We start from the raw sequence: 13526 nt of genomic DNA on the forward strand, positions 1-13526 counted from the left end.
CGTGAAGATTTGGCCCTGGAAATGGCGAAGTCCAAGCAAGCTGCGCGCCCAAATCCAGAACAACCTCCGAAGGCAGGTGGTTGACAACCTCGAGAATGACAAGACACTAATAGCAACTCTGACTCATTATCCCCAGAGCCCAGGAAGAAGGGATGACACGAAACCACCAGTTCTTCCGAAGAAAGTCCCCGTGCAATGCCCAAACGAAGAAGGAACAGTTCAGACGAAGACCAACAGGATCCCTTTGTACGATAGATTGCAAAGGCTGCGCTACCCAAGAAATTCAAAGCACCATCGTTCACCTTGTACGACGGCAAATCAGACCCCACTGACCACATCCACCACTACAAGCAGGCCATGACATTGCATACAGATCACGAGGCCCTCATGTGCCGAATATTTCCTAGCAGTTTGGGACCATTGGTGGTCAGGTGGTATTATAAACTGGAGCCGACTTTAATCAAAGCCTTCCACTAACTACAAAAATCCTTCAGAGCCAGATTCATCGCCAACGAAGTCCAGCCGAAGCAAGCCGACTCTCTCTGGGCAATGCAAATCCTACCAGGAGAAACACTAAAAGCATATTCGGCGCGATATTGGGAATGTTTTAATCTTGTTGACAATGCTTGTAACGACTCCATGGCCATCACCGCCTTCAAAATGGGATTACACCCAGATAATTCCCTCCGTAGTTCCTTGACTAGAAGACCCCCCAAAACAGTCGGGGGGTTGATGAAAAAAGTAGAGGAATACTGTAATGTGGAAGATGACGCCTTGCGGGTTAAAGCCGGACACATGGCCAACAAAACGGCCCCTTCCGAGATTGCACAGCCAATAAGTTCCACACCACCTCAGAGCCCTGAACCACGACAGCGGGCTAAACGAGACAGGAGACGGGACTCCTGCCGATCTAGTGATCAATGCTCACACTAGGCAAATGAACAACTCGAGGTCAATAGCAGGCGCATAAAGCGCGCTGACAAGAAATATACAGAGCTGTCAGAGCCAATCAGCTCTATTATGACCAAAATCCAACATCTTCTGTTCTTCAAATGGCCGTCCAAGATAGTGGGACCTTCTGACACAAGAAGGCGGGATAGGCGTTGTGAATATCACAAAGATCATGGTCATGATACGGACAATTGCTATGCCTTGAAAGACCATCTCGTGGAATTGGTGCAAGATGATCAGCTCCAGCAACACATCCGCAAGAGCACAATCAAAACTGTTGCCCTTCGGCAGGAGTCACCTCCCCTCGGCGTAATAAATATGATATACGGCCTTCCAACGCCATGTACCGTAAACTCAATTCATTCAGCCCCCCAGAAGCAACGCACACAAGTGGGACAGCCCCACGAAGCTCCGAGCATCATCTTCGACGATTCTGATCTTATCAACATAACGCTCCCCCATATTGATCCATTGGTCATTGAACTACACGTGAATCGATTTACCGTCGAACGCGTCCTCATAGACCAGGGAAGCAGTTCGGAGGTCATATACTACGAGACCTTCCTCAAACTCGGCTTCAACGAATCAGACCTATCTCCAGCTCCTCATCCATTATTTGACTTCAACGCAAATCCAGAGTACCCGTTGAGGAAGATCACGTTACCCATTCAGGCGGGCTCCCAAACAGTGGATGTGGAATTCGTGGTCGTCAAGCTCCCTTCGCCGTATAACCTCATCATGGGGCAAACTTGGCTACATACTATTCAGGCCGTGCCAAGCACCTATCATCAGCTACTACGCTTTCCGACCAAACACGGCGTTGAGCAAATCCGTGGTTCTCGGCAATCCACACAAGCATGCTATCTCCTTTCTAGAAAGGCACCAACGGAGACACAGGTCAACTCCACTGAAGTGTCGAATCGAGAGTCTCGTTGACGTTGGACGGCTCGCTGACGATAAGCCACGGAAGCTCTAGGCGATACCAGATGATGGGGGGGCCGGTTGATGGAAAGTTTGGTCTGCGGCCTTGCTCCTAACACATTTGCGCAAATTCTATCATTAAACCCGACCAATAGGGAATGATATTGATTCTGAATGGCTCACCATGTACACTTTCCACTTTTGTAAGTAATGCAAAGATTCGTGTTTACTCAACGTGAAATCCAGCTTAACAATATTCCAAATCAAGTCTCCGGATTCGGAGCGCCCTTCGTGGATATCACGATTGGCCGATTAAAGTCTCTGGATTTGGAGCGCCCTTCGTGGATATCACGATTGGCCGATTAAAGCCTCCGGATTCGGAGCGCCCTTCGTGGATATCACGATTGGCCGATTAAAGCCTCTGGATTCGGGGCGCCCTTCGTGGATATCACGATTGGCCGATTAAAGCCTCCAGATTCGGAGTGCCCTTGTGTGGATATCACGATTGGCCGATTAAAGCCTCCGGATTCGGAGCGCCCTTCGTGGATATCACAATTGGCTCACAAAGCCTCCGGATTCGGAGCGCCCTTCGTGGATATCATGATTGGCTCATAAAGTCTCCGGATTCGGAGCGCCCTTCATGGATATCACGATTGGTTGATTAAAGCCTTCGGATTCAAAGGGCCATTCGTGGATATCACGATTGGCTCATAAAGTCTGCGGATTCGGAGCACCCTTCGTGGATATCACGATTGGCCGATTAAAGCCCCCAAATTCGGAGCGTCTTTCGTGGATATCACGATTGGCTCACAAAGCCTTCGGATTCGGAGTGCCCTTCGTGGATATCACGATTCGCCGATTAAAAGTCTCCAGATTCGAAGCGCCCTTCGTGGATATCACGATTGGCCGATTAAAAGTCTCCGGATTCGAAGCGCCCTTCGTGGATATCACGAATGGCCAATTCAAGTCTTCGGATTCAAAGCCCCATCGGCGAATGACGTCTTTGGGCCAAGAAAGCCTCCGGATTCGGAGCGCCCTTTATGGATATCACGATTGGCCGATTAAAGCATCTGGATTCGATGTCCCATTGGTGCATAACGTCTTAGGGCCGATAAAGCCTCCAAAATTCGGTTGACCAGTGTCATCGAGCGGCGCTCAAGGGCCGAGTAATTTTTCGAATTCAGAGCGCCCTCCAGAATGAAAACATTTACACTTCGAAGCAGAGATATGTAGGTTGAACCAGCACAACCGCGTGAACAAGACAAAACAATCCAGCATTCAGAATAAGATGCTTAATTAAGCATATAAAAATTCAAAATGAAGTTAACTTCTAGAATGAAACATTTTATTCGATTAAACAGTAATTACAAAAAACTCAATCCGCATTCGACGCATTACAATCTGTTCTCATACGGCGTCGCGTTGGGACGAGCGGTAGCGCCGAGTCAATGCCCGCTGATCAAGAGCACCCGCAACATGAAATGCCTTGATCTGGCCGCGCTAGAATCCACGATTCACACCAACGAGATAATCACCCTTGAGGCTGGGACCTTCGACACCGTAGACAATGTCAAAGCCAAGATCCAAGACAATGAAGGAATTCCCCACCAAAACAATAATACCCAACGGTCGTGGCGCTACGTCAGCCTTATTTCTCGGTCGCGACTGCGGAGAACTTTGCCATTGTTGTTTGTCCCTTCGAGGTGCTCTACTTTGACGACTTAGAGGCTGACGTTTTTCTCGTCTTTTGAACGCCCTACCTTCCGCGCGAGTGGGTTCTCTGCTGCGATTCATTACAATCTCAAGCTCAGCCAGAGTCCAAGCTTCTCCTTTGCTACTAAAGAAAAACTACATTCGAAATATACACTTATCTAACCCCACACAACAAAATGTTTTAAATCGAGTTTGAGCACAATAAGCGAAGCCTCTAGAGCAAAAAATCCGAGGCGATTTATTTCAAAACACCTTGCGGTAACCCCGAGGTGATTTTATTAACACTGAACTCCAAAAGACGGATGCCAAGCGATATTAGCCATAGCCACTCCATGCGCCGACTGTCTCCGAATTCGGAGCCCCTGGCACATGACGCCTTTGGGCCGGCTGAGCCTCCGAATTTGGAGCCTCCTCGGCGCGATTGATCGCGCGTAACATGCAAAATATATATTTAACGAAGAGTGCTCATGACAAGCCGGCATATAACCGTTTGGAATTAAAATGACTAGCTGACTCGGGCCGGTCAATGTTTATAAATGAAACACAAGCAAACACGTGTGTGCCGAATCCAAATTACAATCAAACTTTTAAAATAGGACATTTTATTTAATCAGGCAATAATTACATAGTTATGAACGCGATACGCGTTCGAATGTTACTTTGAGGGTTTTTACACAACGTCTCCCTCATCTTCACTCTGCTCGACTTCAAAGGCGGCAAACGGAAAATGGCTATGTTGGTACAGTGGCAATGCCGAGTCGACGCCCATCGCTTGGAGAGCTTCTTCGGCCTGAAGCGCCTTGATCCAACCATGCTTAAATCCACGATTTTCGCATCGACAAATTTCCTCGGCAAGTTTTTCCTTGGTCTTTTGTATCCCAACTTTTTAGCCATCGTGGAAGCCTTTTTCATAGGCCCTCCCCTTCGCGGATTCCATCGCGAACATGCTCGCCGTATCTCGATCAGCGAGCACGATACTAATGAGCCGTTGGGTGACCCTTTCTTCAACGATTGGGTTAGCCTATCCGACGGGTTGTCCGTGAACGGCCTTGACCTTCCGTAGCTCATGTTCAGCATCTTCCACACGAGCCTCCAAGTTTCGGATGCATTCATCCCTCTTCTCTATTTCTCAGTGGGCAACACGGAGACGCATGCCGATTTCGTAGGCGATGTAGAGCCTCTTCACCACACCATGAATGCCTTCACAAAACACTTCGAAGTCTTGCCAACCTACCATCGACTGTTGGACCTCGGGAAGAAAAATCTGTCAAGCAAATTCGACCGTCACACTTAAATCTCAAACGATCGAGTCCGCATCTGTCATGGGTCTATTCCCCACGAAGACTGCAAAGCTCAATGGGCGTGGATTTGCACCGGGCTCCCTTCCAAAACGAGGTTGCGGGAATTTGCTCTGTGGCTCCTTCTCCCCCCTAGGCGACCTACTTCGACGACGAGGAGATCCACGTCTCTCCTGATCCCTCGAAGTCCTGCCTCCCACCCGCGAAGGTTCGCCACTTCGATTCATGTTTCCTCCCAGCTCTGCTAGCATCCTCGCCTCCCCTTTGCTGTTAAAAAAGAGTCTATTCGACATTCACACTCGTTTATTCTTCATCAAAGACCTAAACTGAGTTGCTCACTGAGCACGCAAATAGGACCTTCATTCATTTATTCCCTACGAGGGCAGCGCCACCGAGGCAATCTCATTAATATCGAAACCTCAACAGCCCGACGCCGACCCAGTCGTGCCCCCATCACACACTGTTATTTGGCGTTTAACGTTCGCGAACTAGAATCGACTAATCAATATGGTATGATTCGCGTTTAACGTTCGCGAACCAGCTGGGGCGAGGGCAGATTCATCAATCTATCCGGCTTGAATGCCGCAGCCGCTTCTCGAATCGACTAATCAATATGGTATGATTTGCCGTTTAACATTCGCGAACCAGCTGGGGAAAGGGCAAATTCATCAATATATCCACCTTCAGTGCCGCAGCCGCTTCTCGAATCGACTAATCAATATGATATGATTCGTCGTTTAACGTTCGCGAACCAACTGGGGCAAGGGCAGATTCATCAATCTATCCGGCTTAAGTGCCGCAGCCGCTTCACGAGTCGACTAATCAATTTGTACGATTCACCGTTTAACATTCGTAAACCAGCTGGGGCAAGGACAGATTCATCAATCTATCCGACTTGAGTGTTGCAGCCGCTTCACGAATCAACTAATCAATTTGTACGATTCGCCGTTTAACCTTCGCGAACCAGTTGGGGCGAGAGCAGATTCATCAATCTATCCGGCTTGAGTGTCGCAGCCGCTTCACGAATCGACTAATCAATATGGTATGATTCTCCGTTTAACATTCGCGAACTAGCTGGGGCAAGGACAGATCCATCAATCTATTCGGCTTCAGTGCCGCAGCCGCTTCTCGAATCGATTTACTAGTCCTATTCGGCACCAAGAGTCCATTTACCTGTTCAGATAAATTAAAGTTTAACTAATATAATTACCAAGATTACACTGATTCCAATCGCTGGTTAGAAAGCACAACAGACGGTAATCATTTTATCCAAAGTAGTGGAAGGCAAAACTCTTCATTAATATCAGAAACTTCGTACAAATAATAGTGACATGGAAAGGAAATTTTCATTAATAAATTGAGCACAGATAGTAACTAATTTATACATGAAAATTACCTTCAACTAACAAAGATCCACTAAACAAAAAATGTACATCAAAATTAAAGATGCCTAATAAAACTGAAATGTGTCCCAGATCAATCCTCGGGATCAGACTCAAGTGGCTCGACGTCCACTTGCTCGTATGGAATTGGCAAGGCGAATGTAACTCCAGCAGAAGCAAGGGCTTTGAGCCATCCATGTTTGAATCCTCGATTCTTGAATTTGGGGACCTCATCTACTTATTCCTTCAAGGTGGTGCTCTTCCCAACTTCTAGCGCTGTAGAAGCTTCAGATTCGGCTTTTTCCTTGGCCGCCTTCAATTCTTCTAACTCGGCCTTTGCCTTGGGCAGCGCCTCCTGGGTTAACTTGCGCCTCCTGGGTTAACTTGAGCGACTCCTCGCTCGCGTTCGCCCTATCCTCGGCTTCTAATCTAAGCTAGTTAGTAGTCCGAGCCCTCTCCTTTTCAGCTTTGGCTCGAGCACTTTCCATTGCAGCTCTCATCGCCTCGAACTTGGCCCTACTTCTTTCACCCTCAGCTTCAACCTTTAAGCGGCCAATTCTTTCATTGACATCATGCTGCCGGCGACCTAGTTCGGCTATCCTTCCAGCCGTCTGCAAAACAAGTTTGGATCTCCATATCAAGCAACGTCGTACGCAAACCAAACCAAACAAGAAAAAACAAAAGTATCGTATACATACCAGAAGGGCCGACTGGGCAACGAACACTATAGCTACCAAATCCGGCTCTTCTCGAAAGGTGGCCTTGTCAACTGGTAGCGAAACTGAAGTGGCCAAGCTCAATGCCACGGCTGGATCCTTCATGGCAAATGCGTTAGTGGAAATTGGCATGTCTTTGATCTTCGATTGAACAACGAAGGGGATAACCACATCAGACTCCTCTAAGCGAGGCCGTTTGTCAGCAGGTTTATCCTCTGAGCTGGCCTCTCCCTCGGCGAAACATTTTTTGCCCCGCTCTTTTGAAACCAGCCGTTCTTCTATAACCTGCTATTCAGCTCCCTCTGTCTCGTCCACAACAACTTGAGTCATTTCTTCTCCAGTAACTGGTTGTATAGACTCAATCGTGGCAGGCTCAGAATGAGCGGCCTCGGCTTTCTTTCGGGCGATCATTCTCTCGGCATTTTTCTTTCTCGCCATCTGCATGAGATTTTCCCCAACCATGCCTTCAGAAAAAGCTCCAGGTAGATCTCCCAAATTTGTAAAAATGTCTCCGAAGGAAAGCTCCACCCGACCCGAAGTGGACGGAGAAGTAGGCTCCTTAAGATCGGCTGCCACAAACGCCGATTTGAGGGCTTCGCCGACTTCTTCGGTCTTTGTAGCACACACCTTCGTTGATTCGGCAACCACTTCGACCACTGGCTCTAAGTCTTGCTCCGAATCAGAAGCTTCAAGACCAATTTGCCTGAGGATCTTGAAGCTGGGGAAGACAAGAGCCATAAGGTGTCGTTCACCGGTTAGGATCAGAATATCGTCCATGGCTGAGAATGTGGTATAAGTAGGCTCGTACCGCAAGAAAATATGGGCGGTTCTCCCTTGCTTCTGTACGTTCGGACGGCTAAAGTACTTTAGAGCTGTCTTCATTTTCGCAAGGACTGCGTTGTCAGCTGAGGTCAAAATCCTCTTCAACTTATTACCTGCAAGAATAAAGGGTGAGGCTTGGAGAAAATGCTATATGAAAGAAAGATCAACAAACAAGGAGTTATACAGCAACCTGGTTCACCCCTCCGTCTGGGAATAGGGTCCAGGTGATCTGCGCCCTCGCCAAATTCCCAGTTACCTCGGAAATTGACCATTACATCATCAACTCGTTTGCCAGAGCTAGCAAGCATCGTCACCAAGTGATGGTCGATGTCCTTGGCCCTGAGAAAGTAGCGCCCGAGCCGACCAGAGGATTTGGCTAAAGCATAGCAGTGCCGAATCGCCGGAATGCCGAGGTTGATCCTGAGACGCCGGTTCAACTCTACGATTTCCATTACGATTCAAAAAAAGTTTACATTGGGTTGCGAAGGAATCAGACTCCAATAGCAGAGGACGGCCCTCAGAAATGGGTGTAGGGGAAAGTGAACTCCGCTCTCCACAATAGATAGGAGAGGGAAGACGATTGTATTTTGGTCGTTCCTCTCCATGTCAAGGGTATTCTCTGTTACCAGAGCAAGATGGACATCGTCAAGAATAGAAAAATGTTTTCGGAACCCAGAAATTCGACCCTCGGAAAGGAGGTCTTTCAAATGCTTAGCCATTCTAGTAATGACTCAAGGATATCCTAAATAAAAAATAAATACAGAAAATAGGATTGCAAGGAGAAGAGAAGAAAACTTACGAAAGGCAAAGGAGACAAGGAGGGAACAGATAAGAGTTGCAGAAAACGCGTCAAAGAAGAGATACCGACTGGCAGTCCAGGAAGTTCAAATATTCAAAAAAAAACATGTTTTCGAAGGGACTTAAGTTTCAAATCATAATAAATGCGAGAGAAGCATGAATAGGGCGGGAAAGCGTTACAATGACCAGAAAGCACGCACGGGTTCTGACATGCATTGGGAAGAGGGTTAACAGCCGAATTTTTTGACTTCTAGCCAAACACGCCGACTAATTGACGCTAGCGAGGTGTTTGGAGGGCAATTGTGGGAGTCAAATAATTGGAATAATCAGAACTGAAAAATCTAGAAATCCCCTAGATGTTGATTTGTGATTATGTATCAATTTTAAGCAAAATATAACAATCCCAATCAAACAATCAAGACAAAGAGACACAACGATTTTATGTGGAAAAAACCACAATTGGACACCTCCAACTGTGATAAAAAAACCACGGGCAACAGCCACAAAACAATCCACTAAGAAGATTTAAAGGAATTACACAGGTATACTCTTAATTACCTAGCGAATCCACGCCTAATTGAACCAACCTCTATGTGCCTCTTCCAACCCGTCTTCACCTTGGAATTGTCTTGACGATGAGCCACCCCGAAATCCACCAAAGCTTCAGGCTCGAATTCTTCAAAATCCACCGAAGAACAACTCTCTCTTTTGTAGAACAAAACACAACCTTTGATGTACTCTCTTTAAACCATGAGTTGAATACTCAATAAAACATCAAAAAAAAAAATCACAAAGTATCCCCAGATATAAACCCTAGAACCCAAAAAGAAAGTCTGGAGTAGTAATCCTAAAATCTGACCCAACACGCGAATTTATAGAATCTATCCCGCGATCTCCGCTCGAGCGCCCAACAGCCCGCTTGAACGGCTTCAGCAAAATATGTGCGTGATATAACAGAGGTCTGTTCGAGCTCTAGAGAGCCCGCTCGAGTGCGAAATCACACGTCTCAGTATTTTTACAAGCGACCAAAACTACTGGAACCAGGGATTCTCCGCTCGAGCGTCATAATGTCCGCTCGAGCGGGCAGGCAACTTGGAATGCATTTTTGCATTTTGCTTTGGGGGCGCTGCCCCTCGACCCCGCCGTGGCGCTACCTCCTCGACCCCCGCGAGCTGACCGGGCAGCTCGGTCCCCATCATAATCAGCAAAGTGGCAATCTTGAAAACATTATCATCACAAACTTCTCTGAAAGGCACAATTCGGGTTGGATTCACATCTAAACACTCATAGCCTCACTGAAATAAAAAGTGCGAAAATAAATAAAACTGAAAGGAGTTTTGTCAAACGGGATTGCCAAGAATAAAACCTAACAATCTCCCCTTTGGCAATGTCGTGACAAAACACACCTAACAAATAAAATCCTAAACACCCCAACCCATTACAGCCAACAAAAGCCAACTTCTTTCTCAAGGTCATGATCTGCAAAACAGTTATTAGTGCCACAATCTCCAAAACAACTATTAGTCCCACAAGAGTATATGAAAAAGCAAGAGACATATGACACGATTATCTTGAAACATGAGATGGCAAACATGAATAGATGAAAACTAAGACTCATGAAAAACAACTCTCAAACAACAAAAGCAAGATCATAAACCACACAAGCAATGATATGACGATGTAAATACCAGGAACATACAAGAAGGGCCAACAGTGCATAGCAACATGCAAAACATATAGCTAATCTCCCAAACATATCAAAGTGTTCATGCAAACAAACTCTTGCAATGATAAACCAAACTCCCTTACCAACCCAAATCAAGATGAACCAAACTCCCCCTCACTAAAAACAACCACAAACACTGAAAACAGTGAACAAGAAGAAAAAGACAAAAAATAATATGGTGGAGCAAGTAAGGAATTTCATATTAGTACCTTAAACACATAAGATTATCCAAGAAGCACAATTACTAGTAAACACAATGTGCACAGTCTGTAGAAAATTCCTTATGAAAGAAAGTGATGCATTGTGTGAAAAGCATAGATCCCATGATAAAAGTGTGTGTGTGACTCTTAGAGTTTGACAAACACTAGATTCAATCCTAGTAGTGACATGAAAGCTGGACCTCCGACAAGAGAATCTTAAGCACGACAAAGGAAAGTCAAACCACTAGGAATTAAGGGGTATTTGGTGAGTAAAGGCGGAGGCTCCCCCTCAATCAATGAATCTTTTCTTTTTCTTTTTTCTTTCTTTTGCACATTTTTTCTTTCTTTTGCATATTTTGTCTTCTTCTCTTTCTTTTTCTTTTTCATTTTTTTTTCTTTTTCTTTTTCTTTTTCTTTTGCACAATCATTGGTGGCTGACACGCTCAAGAGTATGGAAACTGAACTAGAGAAGCATGGAGATAATAAGGATGGCCTGGTTGGTGACTCTGAGGTAGCCTTTTCCTCATGGCTAGACTGCAAAGAATTAAGGGGAAAGCCAAGGAGATGCAAAAGGATGGTAGGTGGTTAAGAGACTCAACATCACCCAAGATATGCTAGTATAGGTCAATTCCTCTAGAAAAGCAAAAGATACAATGCCAGAAGTCCAAAAAAAAATAATCATTAAGGCGGAAGACTCCAAAATTTGCTAATCCAAGAGTGTGTACAGAATGAGACATACTAATCAAAAAACACACACTCCAAAACAAGTAATGACCACAGAAAGCACACATATATTAACATGTAATGGATATTCTTATCAAATCCAATATGCACCAAGGACCACTCAAAAATTTCAAGCTTGCAAAACCATACTAAGAAAATCTTTTTGGGATTTTTTTTTTTTTCAAAAAATAAAGCAAGGCAGAAAAAAACACGAACAAGCACATATTTTTTTTTTCATTAAAAACAACACACAAAACCCAAAAGCTAAAACAAATAAACAAATTAACACAAGTCAAGTTTTCTTACCCAAACCGCTTTAGTATGAACAAAGTTGTGAGAATTGCAGTTCTTGGGTGGTGTCTTGACGTTGTGGTTCCTTTCCCCTACAATAGGAACCCATCTCGACATGGTTTCCAACTTCCTATTCCTAGGTTTAGGCAAATACACTTTCCCATACAACTTATAACAATAAGGGCGAATATGACCATGCATACCACAATGATGACAAATAAAAACAGGGTGTACAGGGTGTACCTTTTTTTCTTTTACCTTACCAACTCTAGGAAGTTTAAGAACTCCATCATTATGTTGAATTTTTTGTTCTCCCTTTCCTTGAGTTCTTTTATCATGAGATGTTGAAGCACTCTATTTTTGCTCTTTCTTACCACCAAAGCCAATGCCACTCTTGTCACAACTCATTTGTTGAGACCCAATGATATCCTCCAAAGTCTTTGATCCTTTGTTCCAAAGACCAATGGTAGCCATAGCACACTTGAGCTCTTCCTCTTTCTTGATCATTAGTTCTTCCAAAGCAACTTGTGACATCTCGAGAGATTCAATCTTTTCTTCATACATGGCATGGGTTTGCAGTAGCTCATTCCTCTCTGTCTCACAAGTCAACAGTTTTGCACAAAGAACTTGTCGACCATCAGCTATCTTGATGGCATCAATCCTGGCCTCGGAAATCTCCTCCTTAAGTTTGACATTCTCACTTTCACATGCTTTGAGTTTCTTTGTGAGTTTGTCATTCAATTTGAATAAGTTAAGAGATTCCTTATACAACTTTTCATAAGCTTGCTCAAGCTCTTTATGATCACTCTCCGAGGATTTATCATCAGTAGTATTCTCAACTGACCTCTTCGGAGAATCTGTTTGTCCTTCAGCTTCGGAAGCCACCATGAAAGCAAGGAATTGTTTATGTCCCTCTTCACCTTGCTCTTCGTTGTCACTTTCATCTTCATTAGATTCTGATTCATCATCCCAAGTGATGGCGAGGGCTTTTTTCTTCCTCAAACGAGTAGGGCATTCTGAAGCAAAGTGGCCAAATCCTTGGCATTCATAGCATTGGAGTCTTTCAGAGTTCCCTTGTATCTTTCCTTTCTCCTTCTTGGCTATAGAGTTAATTTCGAGTTTATTTTTGCCTTTAGATTTATGAGAATGAGTAGATTCCAAAAGATTAGGATTCTTTTTCAAAAAAGATTTTTTAAATTGTTTAACAAAAGCAGCCGTAATCTTGGAATCTATATCACAATCCTCATCAGAATCCTCTCTAACTTTATGAGCTACTACTAAAAGCAATATCTTTTTGTTTCTTTGTGAAATTCCTGTGTGCCTCATAAGTTTGGAGATTTCCAACCAATTGATCCAGCTTGAGGTTGTCAACATCTTGAGCCTCCTCAATAGCCGTAACTTTTGGTTGGAACCGATCGGGCAAAGATCTCAAAATTTTTCCCATAACTTTGGATTCTGGTATTTTTTCACCTAAATTGAAGCTGGAATTTACAATGTCACTCAACTTCGCATAAAATTCATCAAAGGTCTCATTATCTTTCATTAAAAGGTTTTCGAAACTAGATGTGAGCCTTTGAAGTTTTGAACGTTTAACCGAAGAAGTACCCTCATGAATAGTTTGTAAGATATCCCAAGCCTCTTTTGCGAATTCACAATTGCAAATACGACTAAACTCTTCAGGTGTGACAGCGCAAAAGAGAGAATTGATAGCTTTACTATTCTAGCTACTATTTTGGTAATCAGTTGTGTCCCACTTATCAATTGGTTTGGGGAAACTTACTCCATCAACAGTAATTGTTGGTTCAGTCCACCCATTCATGACGGATTGCCAAACTTTTTCATCAATAGATTTTAAAAATGATCTCATCCGAGCTTTCCAAAAAGAATAATTGGATCCGTCAAGTAGGGGTGGTCGAACCATAGAATTTCCCTCACGAATTGAATCCATTATCACAAATCAAACAAGATCTCGTTCTAAAAGAATT

The 13526-nt window shown here is 44.4% G+C and overlaps 1 protein-coding gene across 1 annotated transcript; it reads left to right on the forward strand.

The window, feature by feature from the left end:
• Positions 1 to 1020: 1020 nt before the first annotated feature.
• On the forward strand, positions 1021 to 1927 carry LOC145824094 (uncharacterized). Its single transcript, XM_082923684.1, has 2 exons — positions 1021 to 1610; positions 1720 to 1927. The coding sequence occupies exons 1-2, from the start codon at positions 1021 to 1023 to the stop codon at positions 1925 to 1927; spliced, it is 798 nt and encodes a 265-aa protein (XP_082779810.1).
• The last annotated feature ends 11599 nt before the right edge of the window (positions 1928 to 13526 follow it).

This window comes from Camellia sinensis, chromosome 4, assembly GCF_055761805.1.
Source record: "Camellia sinensis isolate YWXY chromosome 4, ASM5576180v1, whole genome shotgun sequence".
Taxonomy (NCBI): Eukaryota; Viridiplantae; Streptophyta; class Magnoliopsida; order Ericales; family Theaceae; genus Camellia; species Camellia sinensis.

What these genes read in the sequence shown, in the direction of transcription:
- LOC145824094 (XM_082923684.1), top strand. Translation starts at nt 1,021, where the DNA reads ATGACCAAAATCCAACATCTTCTGTTCTTCAAATGGCCGTCCAAGATA. An exon ending in TACCCGTTGAGGAAGATCAC is followed by an intron (nt 1,611 to 1,719) that starts GTTACCCATTCA and finishes CATACTATTCAG; the next exon opens with GCCGTGCCAAGCACCTATCA.